General features: G+C 39.0%; 1 protein-coding gene across 1 annotated transcript in view; it reads left to right on the top strand.

Moving 5' to 3' along the window:
- astn2 (astrotactin 2) overlaps positions 1-15,156 on the top strand; it is a 306,591-nt gene that overhangs the window by 214,849 nt on the left and 76,586 nt on the right. Inside the window, exons 14-16 of the mRNA XM_085413994.1 lie at positions 12,405-12,529; positions 13,681-13,785; positions 14,930-15,109. Of these exons, the coding sequence (XP_085270120.1) occupies positions 12,405-12,529; positions 13,681-13,785; positions 14,930-15,109 (410 nt within the window). The remainder of the gene's footprint in view (positions 1-12,404; positions 12,530-13,680; positions 13,786-14,929; positions 15,110-15,156) is intronic.

Raw genomic sequence — 15,156 nt, 5'->3', positions numbered from 1 at the left:
TTTAATCTATTCATGTATTTTAAATCATATCCATTCAAACAAAAATCTATTCCTTTATCGACATTGAACCAAGTTTCAGTGATGGCTATAACACTAAAGGGGCGAGAAAATTGTTGCAAATAGTCCTTAATGAAATCAAAATTAGAGTACATACTTCTGCTGTTAAAGTGAATTAATGAGAGCTTCCCGTCTAGGTTAATTTCTTTTTCATATTGTTCCTGAGTGAAATAATTACAATTTTTAACAAAAGAAGAGAGAAAGTTACTTTCAGAATCTATTTCTGGATCTATTATATTATGCTCCTTATATTCACAATCTAGATCAATTACTTTCTGTTGAAGAACTAATTTCAACGTGTCCATGTCATTTCCTGGTGTAATTGATACATTGGTGTCAGTTATACTTGTCCAGATCCTCCATGTTCCTCACTATCAGTACTTTTGCCTCTTCTGGTGTCCCGTTTAGCTTAATGAAAATCTTAGTTTGTTACCCATGTATGTTGTATTTTACCGTTCTTCTTCAGTTGCCTTGCCTTCCTCGCGATGTCTGCGTTTTTTCGTGTCAGATGCTCATTAATGAAAACGTCCGTGCCTTTCAGTTTGCGTCCTTGTTTCAGCAGTGCGACCTTGTTCTTCCGATTGACAAATCTCATAATGATGGCCGGCAGTCTGTCACTCCTCCTGGGCAGTGAGTGACATGCTTCTATGTGCTCCAGGTCCATCTCTATCCCCTTGCTTTGGAGGAAGGACGCCACCTGTTGCTCTACCGAGCGGGTCTCCTCGTCGCTGGGCTCCCCGACGTTCCCGGCCACCGCGCGCGCATACGAGCGCGGCTTGATTTTAATACCGCTGATGACCACGTCGTTCGTACGGGTGTACTGCTCCAGCTCATCCACCCGCCACTCGAGATCCATGATCCGTCTGTCCTTCTCGGCATTTTGGAGGCGTAGCTGTTTTACCTCCTCCAGAAGCCCCAGAAGCAGCTCCTGCTGTGCCCTGACTGCGGCCACGTCTCCGCACAGCGCTCCGAGGGAGGTTTTAATGTCCTCAACCTCCTCTGGTGTTGGGCCTTTCTTGGGTGGCATACTGAAGCGAGAGCACGAGGCGGCCACCACGAGGGACCCGGAAGCGGAATTTCTGATGATGGCGCCTGGCTAGGCCTGCTGGCTGATGGTGGAGCCTGGCTGTGGCCTGCTGGCTGATGGTGGAGCCTGGCTGGGTCTGCTGGATGTGGCCTGCTGGCTGATGGTGGAGCCTGGCTGTGGCCATGTTAATAAAGTACGAGATGATGAGATTGTGGAAAAATTGTGATGAGACTTGCCATCTGTGTATTTTTATGTACCAGAACAGAAGAAAATGAAGCAGACGTTTATAAAAGCTGACCTTCTTTTGGTAGAAAAAAATCATGTCGAGTTTAGTTTTGGTGCTTAAATAACCTATAGAAGTGAATACGTGTGCCTCAAGGTCTTTTAAGTGAGTTTCAGAGCTTGTTTTATTGAACTAAGACTCCCTGTTTTTCAGCTCAAAGTCCCAGGGTCATGTAAAGTTTTAAGAGCTAGTCAGATTATTTCGCTGTCTTTATCAAAAGGACAGAAAATAAAGAATTTGTTGTGTCTTTTTTCTTGTTAGCGTGTCAAAAAAGAAAATAGCCAAACTGCTCTGTTGCTTGATTGCTGTGCCAAGTAAGAAAAGATAACCTCCTGTTGTAGTCTCTTGTCCTCTAATCAAATGCTCAGAAGTGTTTTTCTGCATTCAGGGTGATGACATGAAAGTGTCAGGAACAGAATTTTTAATTGCTGGTTTGGCTTCCTTGTAAAACTGCGGTGTCCATGTTGGAGTAAAAGTGAAAAGAAAAAAAAGGAGACTGAAAGAGTAAGGGAGATAGAGAGGCAGATGTTTGCTACAATGGATAGACACAAATGGGGGAGGTTTGTAGCAAGTGAGAAAGTGCAAGTAATATAAAATTAGAAAAGCTGTGGTGGCTCTAATCAGTTCCACACTTAACTGGCCTGTATGCCCCCTCACTCTGCATTGCCGAGTTTCATCTCTATGGTAATGATCCTGGCCACCAGAGTTCATTTCTACAATTTCCTAAAGCAGGCCAACAGAGATATCAAGGTACAAAAAGAAAAAAAAATCTATGCGCACTCACATTGTATTTCAGTTGTATACACGACTCAGGGGAATGAAAGGGAGGATGAGCGGTTATGTGTCGTGCCTACATATAACTGTGCTTGCTGCTGTGTGTGTGTGTGTGTGTGTGTGACTGAAGGGAAGCGAGAGTGACAAAAAACACTGACTGGTGCCATTTTGGACTCACTGGTAACACTTTTTGTTGTCACCAGCCTCAGCATGTGGCTGCATATACGTAATTACCTACACAAACAAATACATACAATCACTCACGTACACTCACACAAACTCCACTCTACTTCAAGGCTGCTTCATTCACAGCATCAACTCCCCAGCTTAATCAATATTGGCCATGACAAGTCACCACATCTCCTCCCCTCAGTGGAATCATTTATCAACTGAGCTGTGGCTGCAGATGTAATAAGAGATTGTTACACAACTCTCAAGATAAACATCTCTGATTGTTTTATTACACTACAAATTGGCCTTTTTTGATATTGCCCCTTAATAACTGTTTAATTTTTCATCCGGGGCCTGTGCCCTTAGTGACGCTGGGTGCTTTATCTTTGTTATGACTCATCTCTCTGGCCCACTCGCAGCAAGTGTTTATTCAAATAACAGATATTACAGCTGTTAAGCATATTACATGCAATTGGATTGTCTACATACCCAGCTTTCATAAATCTTTGATTGTGCATTTCAACAAATTGGCGGATATGGTTCTCAAGGGCAAATGTGACGGCGTTTTCAAAGCAGTGGTAGGGAACAGGTTGGAAAAGAGAAAGGTCGATTGATACTGTGAGAGGATACGTAAAAATTTTAATTCAGAAGTTATATGATGTACTGGCATAATTCAGCTATGTTCATTTAGCAATGAATGAAACATCCTCCATCTTTTCTATATTATTAAAAGAGTGGCTAAAAACTATCTTGCAGTAAGTTACATGGATTACTCTATCCACAGTAAAGGTAGGCTATTCTATTAAATCAAATGAACAGCAGCGTGGGGTGTCTGCCCCATGCTACAAAACCTCTGCATGGTGATATATAATGACTTTGGATCGACACTGAAGAGGCTAGCTGCTGTTTTCAGTCTTGTTGTACAGTTGACTTTTTTGCATATTGTCATACTAAAGTGTATTTTGTGGCAGAGACAATTGTTTCGAACAAGAGGCTTCTTCTTTTGTTTGGAATGCCATTCGTTTCACACTCCTCTTTCAGGCACGAGGTAATTATCCCATTTATGGATAAATCCAAACAGCATGGCAGCCATAGAAATTACAAGCATGCTGTGTTATGCTGGATGTCATATTTTCTGTCAGTTGTTTTCAGACTCTCTTTATTTACAACAAAAACACTGAGAATGGTGAGAGAAATTCAGAATCAGAATCAGAATCAGAATACTTTATTGATCCCTGGGGGAAATTATTTTTTGTTACAGTGCTCCATTTTAAACCAACATTAAGACAAGACAGACAATACGCTAACTAAGAATAGTACAATATATACATATATATACATACATACATACATAAGTCACTTATAAATAAATATTTGGAAAAGAAACATGTGTAGTTGTAGCAGCAAACAGTGTGTTAAGTGGATGCGTTGTACAGGGAGATGGCCACAGGCAGGAATGATTTCCTGTGTCGTTCAGTGGTGCTTTTCGGTAATCTCAGTCTCTCACTGAACGAGCTCCTGTGACTGACCAACATGTCATGGAGTGGGTGGGAGGTGTTATCCAACATTGTCTTTATCTTGGACAGCATCCGCCTCTCCGACACCACCTTGAGGGAGTCCAGCTCCATCCCCACAACATTGCTGGCCTTACGGATCAGTTTATTAAGTCTGTTGGCAAATTGCGAGACCATGCCACATGAGCACAACTTGTATTGTCCAGTGGCAGTTGCATGTTGTGCAATTAGGTCCATAAGTTTTTGAAAAATTAAATTTTTTGGTAATTTTGCATCTTTATACCACCACAAAAACTAGATGTGAAGTTGTGTATGAAGTCCATCCAACTATCTATGCATCCAGCCATTTTCTTCTGCTTAAACTAATTTAGGTCACCGGGGAACTCGACCCGATCCCAAACGCAGCATACAGTCTGGACAGACTGTCAGTCTAACACAGGGCTAACACAAATAAAGACATAACCATTCATGCTCGCATTCATTCCTACGGCCAATTTAGACTCACCAGTTAACCTAATATACTCAGAGTGAAGCCACGTAAGCACATGATGTCCAGGACCATCTTTCTGTCAGGCCACAGTAAATAAATTTTAGATTTTTATCAAAAGCATTCATTGTTAATTGTTTTAGGGTTCAGGTGTTTTATACATTTTTACGTGTTCAACATTAATTGAACAAACTACCATCATTTTAAACATAAAGATTGTTTTTAATACTTCATCAACTAAATGACCGCCTGAAATCTAAAACAGCTGGACATCACCAAATATTGTGCTTCTTCTTCTTCTTCTCCTAGGCCTTTAGTGAATTTTATTTCTGTCTTTCTGGATTCAATTTTGTCTTCAGTAACTGAAAAGCATGCTCTAATGGTTTGGAAGGCACTTTGGGTCAACTTCTTCTTGTTTCAAAATGTGCTATATAAATAAAATTGACTTGACTTGAGAGCAGGTGACTGACTTGGCTGTTGAAGAATACCCCATTTCTTTGCTTGAGAAACTCTTGAGTTGCTTTCGCAGTGTGCTTTGGGTCTTTATCCATTTACACTGTGAAGCAGCCCATATGGAAAAGATATATATAAATCTTATAAAGTTTTTATCTGTCTTGTATGAAACTTGTACGAAAAGCATACAAGAGTGAAAACACATATAAGATCCCTTGAAAAATTATACAATGAAACTTGTATGTTTTGTATACTTACTAAAAAAATATATGAAAGTAATGAGAAATTGGCCACTTTCATGAGTAAATCATGTAAGCCTTATATGATTTATGTATGATTTACTCATGAAAGTGGCCACTTTCATGAGTAAATCATATATGTTTTTACTATTTCTTTTCCATATGGGAGTGCCCGATCAGTTTTGCATTTGGCTGAATGGGAGCAGAGTACACAGCCATGTGCACTTCCAAATTTACCCTGCAATTTCTTTGAGTAGCCACATCATTAATAAACAGTAATGACCCATTCCATTGGGCAGCCATACATGCCTAAAGTTTTTTCAATCTCACTGATAGGTTTATTTGGGGTTTTCAGCCTAATGATCACCTCTTTTATTTGCCTTGACATCTCTATGGACCTTACATTGAAAGTTCCATTGAAAAGCTACAAGATGCAAGTTCAAGACTTAGAATTGATTCAAGATTTTATCTGCTTAATTTCCCGTGCAATAATGAATGAAGAGGCTTCATCTGGCCATGAAACGTTTTATCAGTCAATTGTCCAATTACTTTTAAACTTCTGAAAATGGGAGACTATGTATAAAATACAGAAGCTTTGTTATTGTCCAAAAAGCCTATTGACCCAACTGTGTATCTTAAACACTATCAAAACACTAGCAACAAGAGATGATGTTCATGTAGAGAGTTGTCTTAGAAAAACCAGTGCAAGTCTTTTCTTTGGTTGGTTTTATTAATTTTCTTCTACTTCCAGTAAATATCAGACTCAGACACAAGACCTGGTGACGTGCATCTTGCTTCTTGTGTTTGCGTTTTGTTTTTTGTTGGATTTTTTTAATATGAAAATTAAAATGTTCCTTTTGTCAAGCAAATAAATCACTCTTTCCTGCTATACGTCAGGTAAAGGTATTTTCCTTTTTCCTTCCTGGTGTTCTTTCATCCACTTTGACACCCTTTCAGCTTACCCAGTATACTGCAGCCCTACTTGTCCCTAGCTTCCATAAATCCTCCAACACAACCCTCCCCCTATCTGAACTGTGCTGGCACCCAGTGGCTGCTTACATAGAGATCAAAAGACTGTTGTTAGCCTGCAATTCTACCAACCCCCCTGCTCTAACATCTCTTCCTTCTCTGTGGTAAATTGACCATCACTGCCCTGTCACGACTCGTCAACCCTTTCTCAGGTCGAACTCTTCTTTTCTCATTTTTTACTTTTTTTTAGTTCTGAACTGCAGTCCAGAAGATCAGAACCAGCACTGTGACCCCTCAAATCCTGCATTTTTGTGAATCTTACATACTTACAAATACCTGTACTTTCACATATGGCAGTGTTTTGTGTAATGTGACGATAATGCGTACAACTGGTTATTACTGCTGAAAACGACTGCTGAAGAAGCTGTTTATACTATTTATACATACTATATTATGTTAATGTTCAGCACATTAGAATAAAGTTTCCTGCAGACTACTCAATAATGTGCAGGGACAAAAACACATAAATACTTAAACTATGTACATTGGGTCATACCACTAGATATCTGTCTCTTGCTTTCACACAGAGACAGAGCATCCTCTAGTGGCAAAAATTATTATTGTGTTTTTTCCTCCTTTTCCTAATAGTTTTTCATCTATACAGTGTTTATTGATTATTACAGTACAGAGCTCAGACTATTTGACGTTCACAAATGCATAAACAGAGTATGTAGCACTTTTTCTACTCCAGTGTTTCTCTGTAAGTGGTCATTAAAGTGTGGCAGGATGAGGTTTAGTGCTGGATCGTTACACAGGACAGTATAAGTGGAACTTGACTATTAAATAGTAATAGACTGATATTAAACTTTGGATGTGGAAATATTTTTGCCTTTACCTCAGCAATGTATTTTTTCTAGCTATTTTTACTATTTTTTTATTTTTTATAAACTATCCCATAGTTAATAAATACCATACCAGACTCCTTTTTACATGCACAGGAATTGCTCTTATCACTCTTATCACTGCAAGTGTAACATTTTTTCATCAAATCTTCAAGCATTTTTAATGCAGCTGGCATTTAATATGTTTTTGTCTTTTTTATACTAAAAATCTCAAATGCTTTGATAAGCCTTTATGTGACTTCGCTTATGATGCCGTTTTACATGCCTGCTAAATCAGTTTTAGTGTATTGATTTCATTTGTTTATTCGGAATGGTGAAAGCAAGATTTGCAAGATTTGAAGTGGCCATTCAGAGTGTGCCCTGTAAACGCATTTTTAAAGTGCTCTTTCAGCTTTGACCCAAAATGGTTACACATGCTCAATTAGCAGCTGAGCTAGAACAGACACTGATAATCAGGCTATAGCCTTTGTGAGCTCAGCACCAAGGATTTGTATATATATTCAATACTCATTTCCTCTGGGAATTAGGGTGTCTTTGTTAGTGCTTGCGTCAGTCCAGAAAAGCAGCTTCTAAATGAGTGGAATAGACCATCCTGCAAGGTTTACAATTTGCTGAAACAGTTAGGTCCTGTCATTGTTAGGGAAGCTGTTTCAAAGGCAGGTTGAGTCATCTTTAGAAGGACCGTATGGGAGCATATGGTGGGTTTATGACTGGCGGGCAGCCGGTTGGCTGATTATAAGAATGGAGTTCTGAGTGTCAAAGTGGGCACTTGAAATCATTGGAGTAAGCCTCCAATTCAACCAAAAGCTCCCATGTACAATACTGGTGTGCTTCAACATAAAAATCAAAAATGAACAAGAAGGGACTGATGTGATTTTCCCAATAATTGCAGCTTTAAAAAGCATCGTTAACCTAAAGTATATTCTTGTTGATACGATTCTTTAATCTGAGGTAATGAATTGTTGGCAAATCTCATTGTAGTTAAGATGAAGTGAATGCGGTTGAACTTTGCTGATCAGTGTTTAGATGTGGGAATGAGGTTTCTATTCTAAACTGCACAAGAGCCAATTATCTTGAACAATCTCTCCGTAAGTACCACTCAATATCAGTTACACAGTCACAAAGTCAAAATAAATATACCCACTCAAACATATGTGGGAAAGCACAAATAGACACAGCCATCTGAAATTAGGTGAAAGATGAACATTCAAAGACACAAAAAGAAAAACAGCTATCCCTCTATTAATTAGCTGTAGCCACTTATCCTGTTGGACTATTAAATGTTGACACTGATTCTACTATTAATAAATAAATAAGGACATCTGTATGTAAAGTGTCTCGTAGATAGATATATGGTCTTATAAAGATGTTATTCGACCATATATTTTAATTATTTACTCATTTCATACGCTTGTAATTTGGAGATTCTCATTCAAATGGGAAGCATTTTCCATTTGTAGACTCAAGCAGGATAGAAGGCCTGGTTGGCCAAAAGGGAGTCTAGTGTCCACTGCCCTTAATGAAGACACATGGGTATTGAATGAAACATGAGTAAATATACAACTTTGCCAGCATTTCCTCAGCAAGCCCGTACTCACATATGTAGTCTGGTGTGCGGTGGGTTGCTTGCAGTAGTAAAGCTGCATGTGAGTCATGTAACTTTAGTTGGCTAAAAATCCTGAACAAGCAGGCATATTTTACATATGGAGATTTTACTTGCGCGTCAGTCAAAGTACTTTGTAATGTTAAGTTCACTTTAGTGAGTTCTAAAGTTCCTGTACTGAAAAAACAAAAGAAATCTGAGCTCTTGTAATCAGATGGACTACATTCAGTCTAGTATTTTATTTCCGAGTAGCTGACATTTTGAATGTCAGTAATGTTATTAGAAATCTGACGAGGAAACATTTATTATTTTTATTATTTTCATTACTTTTCTTTGCAGCAGACAGCACGTGTGTTAAAAATAGCATTAATGATAGCTCTGTTCTGTTCCAATTTCCCAGTTAGCCATGACAGACTGACAGAGTGGCAGGTGAGTCTGTACACACTGTAACAAGCTTCTGAACCAGAGCAGCTGAATGCAAATCAGCAGTCACTCATTTCCACCTGTGCTTTTCTAAGCGTGGCAAGTCAAAATGTCCTCAGTGAAAAAAAGTCTTTATTAGTGAAATCATTGTGTTGTTTAAGGCCCGTTATAGTCGATGCTTTATTACAGTCCTCTGTAGACTTTTTCTGAAAGCATTTTAAGTTCAGACGCAGCAACAACAAAAAGAAGCACAGGTGTAGGAAACAATTAGCGTTAATCTCGACTTTATCTCATTTTAGTCTCAGGAAGCAACATCAGTGAGCTGGCGCGCACATTAGCATCCACACATTTGTCGCTAGGTCTGTTGCTCGTTGCATAAGCTGCCTGTCAGTTTATAAGATGTAATTTTTCAGTCTTAAGTAAGATAAGTTCGCCATAGCAGTGGTGCCATGAGTGGAGCCATTTGTGCAAGATGAAGATGATCCTTCTAGAATGACAAGCAACTGGCTCATCTTGTTAACCACCCTGGTTTGTTTGGGTTGTAGCATTGCAAATAAATGTCTCTTCTTGTAATGAGCTGTCAGCAGAATAAATGTTTCAAGTTTCTTTCCTGCCACGTACACACAGACACACATAAACACAGTCCGAGAAACTGCAGTCAAGCTAAAACCAGGTAAATTGAAGTCTGACATTTTGTCAGTTCTGAATTTGCTTTCTCACCTACTTACCTGTGCAGATGCCAGAATCTACCTTTGAGGTTGGTATGACATCTGTTCCTTTTGTCTTTCCCTCAAGGAAGGAATTTGAAAAAGAAAGTTTAAGAACATTTAACTTTTTATATCCATCCAGGTGTCCATTAAAAGTCTTGATCCCACCTTTTTTTGTTTGTTTGTTTTGGTCATCTGTACATTGAACCATCTGAATGGATATAGTGAGCAGCGCAAATCTGGGCTTGAAAATCCAAAAAGGTATACATGATCTTTACCTTAGGTCCCATGAGCCACTGCATGAAACTGACTGATATAGTTTAGCAATCGATATGTTTTCTCTGAGAATAAACTATGTTAGTCTTTACACCTCTTCTGTCTCTCTTTGTTCTCATTTTCTGCCCTTGAGTTGTTCCTTCCACCCCTCCATTTTCGCAGTGATTGCATCTAACAGACTTTGTGATTAGACAAAGAAAGGAGTAGGACAGAAAGAGAGAAGCAAGATAAAAAATTTATATCAAGAATAATCAAGCCAAGCCCTAGGGTTTCTATCACACAAGGTCTGAGCTCTGAGATTTGGTCCTATAAAAGTGGATTATAGGAAATAAGTTGCTGCAGCCTTCCATGCTTTCAGGATGCAGTAAGACAACCCATCTTTTTGACAGTAAATGAACCAAGGCTCCTCCAGTTCTACCACAATGGCCTAGCTACTGAAAGAAATGCATCACAGCATTTTCTGTTTTATATCTCTACATGTAGGCTTAATGATATTTTTTCCCAAGTATTTTTTTTTTCCATTGAAAAATATCATAGAGGTGCAGATCAGCAGATCAATGAAAATGGAAAAAGGTTTTTGAAAATGTGTGCATTTATGGATGTTTTTTGTTGCCTGTCCCTATAGAATAGTGTGTGGTTCTTTATCTTCTAACCTCCGACCCACAAACGTCACTGTTTAAGGTCATAATTCATCTAATTCTCCTTGCAGTTCCACATTTTATGCTCTTCAAATAATAATATTGCCAGTAGGCAGTCTTGCACTGCAAACCCCACAGAAAGCAAGAGGTTTTCTGATGGGGGTATTTGGATGTAGGCTGGCTCTCTACTTTTCTAAAGTTTAGCAACCACTATGCAGTAGTAGAAGTTAGTTAATTAAGTCAACATAAACTTGAACTGGAGGCAGAATTTTCAGTTTCAGTGCCATAAAATCAGAAATCATCTTGTCTCATGTCTTTGGTACTTATGTCTACGTGGGTTTTTTTTTCAACCTCAGTATTTGTGTCACACCTTAGAGTTACTTTATCAGACTCTACGCAAAATTGTACCGAAAGAGACCTGCCTAGGAAACTTGCTGTAAGACACTAAACCTCCTTTGCCAAAACTATTTGAAACATGTCACATTTTAAAATGCCATCCAGTAAAAACCAATTCCAAACATTAATTTTGTGTCTGGGCCTTAAGATAAAGCGTGACAGACACATCTTTGGACCGTATGTTAGCTAGCCTCGAATTTCGAGCAGCTTTGGCATTATATTATTAACGTTTGCTCTCTTGGCACAGAGGTGTTTGTATGTCCTCCAGTGCTGTTTGCAACAGCGTTTATTAACAGCAGCCGGTAATATCAAATGGCAAGAATGGCGTTTATACATGGCAGCTGGTGATATTAAAACATCGAATGGTGTTTATAAATGCCAAATGCCATTTTAAATGGTATTTTTAAACGCCAGCTGGCGTTATTAAAGTGTCGAACAGCAGGCTTTCTGTACTATTGACAGTTGTTATTATCATTTTTTTTCATGTACTTATCATCTTCACCAAAAATGAGAAAAAGATTTTTATGTTGTTACCTTCGCCTGCTGCTCTTTGTTTTGCCCTCGAGGTGGTGGACACAACTGTGGCTTTTACTGCGCCTCTAAGCGTCATGCATTCACATGTTGTATTTGCACGTATATTTTGCTTTTGCACCCATTCTGTTGTTGTTTGCAGGGCCTTCTAGGAATTTCCTCTACTCACAGGTGAAAGAGATTACTGAGATTTAAAAAAAAAAAAAAAAAGAAGCAAAAAGATTCTTGTTACATTTATAGTTTAAACATTTCACTATGACGTACAGTGCACAAAAAAATAGATGAAAAAGTTAACGGGGACAAGTCCATAAAAATTCAAAAACCTTACCTGATTTATATTTGGCCACCCTCCTGTTTAAGCTCATCGTCTTTGGACTATTTTCAGTGCAGCTGGTATTTTTAAAATCTCTGTGGAAGTCCCACTGTGTCCTCTGTTACTTGTGTGTCTGGAAAATGTGCTTGATGTCCTCCAATGTAGGGGCTTCCCAGGAGAGCTCTAAAGATAAAAGGTGCACTGGAAACTGTCTGGACATGCAGAAAAAATATGACCTTGTACTGGAGATAAGCCAAATTTAAATCCTTTAAGGGTTTTTGATTTTTATGGCCCTGTTCCCAGAACTTTTTGATCACATCTAAGATAAGGAACCGATGAGCTGAACACCTTTATTTTTACCTGTGCATAGAGGAGGAGAGGAGAGAACTCCTTTTCCAAAAGCACATAAAATATTATCATGGAAGAAACTCACGAGACAGTAAATCCCCAAATCCCAATCGCTGAATGATATAGGACACTAGCAGCTGGACAAGGTACTGGAACATGCCAGGATTGCAGATGCTTTGAGCTGCAGTCAGTTTTCATGAGGTTCAGCTGCTTCCTTGACTGTTAAACATAACCTTTAGATTCCTTTAGATACTTAAAGTTTCTTTCTTTCTGTCTTTCTTTTTCTTTCTCAGGGACAATAATTTTATTAAGGACTTTCCTCAGCTTGCTGATGGTCTCATGGTTATTCCTTTACCGGTAGAGGAACAGTGTCGAGGAGTCTTGTCAGAGCCCCTGCCCAACTTGCAGCTACTCACAGGTGAGAACATTTGAGGAAGTTTGGGAATATGTTTTCTTCTCGTGTCTCGCTTTTCTTTTAAAGGCATTGGATTTATTGCACTTTTTGCTAGGAATAGCTTTCTGTTATCCCATTTTAGCCTGTTGCTTGAGAAAGTTAAAAAAAATATATAGCACCCGCACAACAATTTCTTATTTGAAAGGCCCAGGATCAAGAAGATACAAAAGATTTATATTGAAATATTCAAATCCACAAATCTCAGTATGTAGATTATTCTTTTGTATTTGCGTCTGTTTTGTGAAATCCAGGGCACAAGATCATCTAATATTATATAAGAAGGTGTGGTTTGATCACAAAATCCTCTTTTATACCCCTAGGCCAATACCCCTATATATCTTAAAATGTGAGCACATGCAGAGCAAATTACACATATAGATGCCCCAAAACACACTAACTATATATAAACACTATTTAAATATATGGGTTTATAAAATGTGTATATTGTTTATTTATGTATTTATTTAATTTTCAACCCTATTCTGTGGGGGACTGATTCACTTAAATGTTGGTCTTGAACCTCTGCTCCCTAATCCTTCCATTAGCTAAATTGGCACTTGGTCCAAAGTGACCCCTGAGATATTTCACTGAGGGTTCTGCTTTCACAACAATTGGACAGATGCACACAAACTAAAATTACCCTTTTTCACTGTGCATGAATGTCTCAGGTGTAAAACGCCTTTCAAAGGCACAGGATCAAGGTTCCCGTAAGCAGTTTATTGTTTTCCCCCCTTGCTCTTCACTTTTGAGGCTATTTAGTTCTAGACTGAAGTGAAAGTTTGGTAATTGAATTGCAGGGAAAGGCAAGATTGCTCCCACTTCTAATGTCAGCAATCCAATTGGAGTTCAAGCTGCTCTATATATCACCATTGATCCAGGAGCAGCTGGGATATGGGCTGGGATAATAAATGGTGTTAAGACAGTAATGGATAACAATGGTTGTGCAATAAACTGTACAAATGAAATGATAGATTTAATTTGTTCATTTGTTTTGAATTTCAGTATGTCTTCATAATTCTGAAAATTATAATTAGTTTTAAATTTGTTGTAGCTGTAAACTTTTTGATATCTTTTTGTCTTAAATTCACCAGTTTGTTCACATTTTTTTTCCTTAGGGGATGCCCAGTTCAGCGAGGCTGTTGGGTACCCTATGGTTCAGCAGTGGAGAGTGCGCAGCAATCTGTACAAAGTCAAACTCAGCTCTATTACCCTAGCTACAGGTCAGTGTCTGAATAATAAAACTCTGATCACCCGCCATCAGAATATAAGAAACTGATGAATAAGAGCATGTTTTCAATGCTATCACCTAGCTATTAGTTGAGATATCTTTTGAGGTTGTTATTTGGAAATAAATATTTATATTTATTATATTTTATATTTTTAATAGAACCTGTCAAATGGGGGGATATATTAGCCATCAAGTAGAAAAAATGTTTTAACATAGATTTTTTGGAAAGAAATGGCCAATTGTAAGAATCAGAGCAAGTTGACATGGACTAAATTGTGATAGCTAGACCATCAGATCAGAGGATGTACAACATGGCTCATGTGTTTCCCACGTGCATTGTTTAAAGGAAGGACAACCAGTGAACCAGCCTAAGGTTCATTAATATGTGAGATGAGTGAAGGCTATCCTGTGTGGTCTGAGTCCGCAAATTGCTGCAAACCTTAATGCTGGCTATGACAGAAAAGTGTCATAAAACACATTGCAGTGAAGGTTGCTGCTTGTGTGGCTGCATACTCACGGGCTGCTCAGAATGTCTACAGCTGAAGTGTCTACAATGGACATGTGAGTGTTAGAACTGAACAATGGAGCAGTGGCAGTAGCCTGGGGTATCCATGTAGACAGAGGAGTGTGTGTGTGTGTGTGTGTGTGTGTGTGTGTGTGTGTGTGTGTGTCCACGTTGTTTGCGTGGGGAACAGATGGCAGCAAGATGCACTACAGCAGGAAAGCAAGCTGAGGCAGGTAGAATGATGCTCTGGCCAGTGTTCTGGGTCTGGCAATTATGTGGATGTTACTTTGACATGCAGCACTCACCAGGCGTTGTTGCAATCCATGCAGCCCCTTCTCTGCAACTGTGTAGTTCCTATAATAGGTAACAATGCCATGAGCTTTAAAAGCATATGTGGTTTGTGCTGAAAAAAACCCAACCTTGCACCTCACAGCTTACAGGGCTTAAAGGATCTGCTTTGTGTGTCGTACCTCAGAGCCCCTTTAAAGGCCTTTGACAGGTCAGACTTCCTTTGGTTGCGCAAAAAGGACCTATACAATGTTAGGCAGGTAGTTTTAATATTGTGACTGGCCAGTCTATCCTTTTCACCTATTTGGACAAGAATTCACTCATCTCGTCCTTGGCTTTTTAGGCTTTTCTAAGGTGCTGAAGACACTGTCAACAGAGAGCACACGTGACGAGCTGCTGGCTTTTCTTCAGCAATATGGCAGCCATTATGTGTCTGAAGCCCTGTATGGCTCTGAGCTCAGCTGCAGCATTTACTTCCCCAGCAAGAAGGCCCAGCAGCAGCTCTGGCTGCAGTACCAGAAAGGTGAGTATGCTAACAGTTAGCAATTAAAGCCCAAAATATCTGATTGC

Source organism: Rhamphochromis longiceps, linkage group LG7, assembly GCF_057381845.1.
Source record: "Rhamphochromis longiceps isolate RC_006_pf linkage group LG7, R_longiceps_female_GT1.1, whole genome shotgun sequence".
Taxonomy (NCBI): domain Eukaryota; kingdom Metazoa; phylum Chordata; class Actinopteri; order Cichliformes; family Cichlidae; genus Rhamphochromis; species Rhamphochromis longiceps.
The sequence above is the reverse complement of the archived record's forward strand: the minus strand, read 5'-3'. Positions and strand labels throughout refer to the sequence as shown.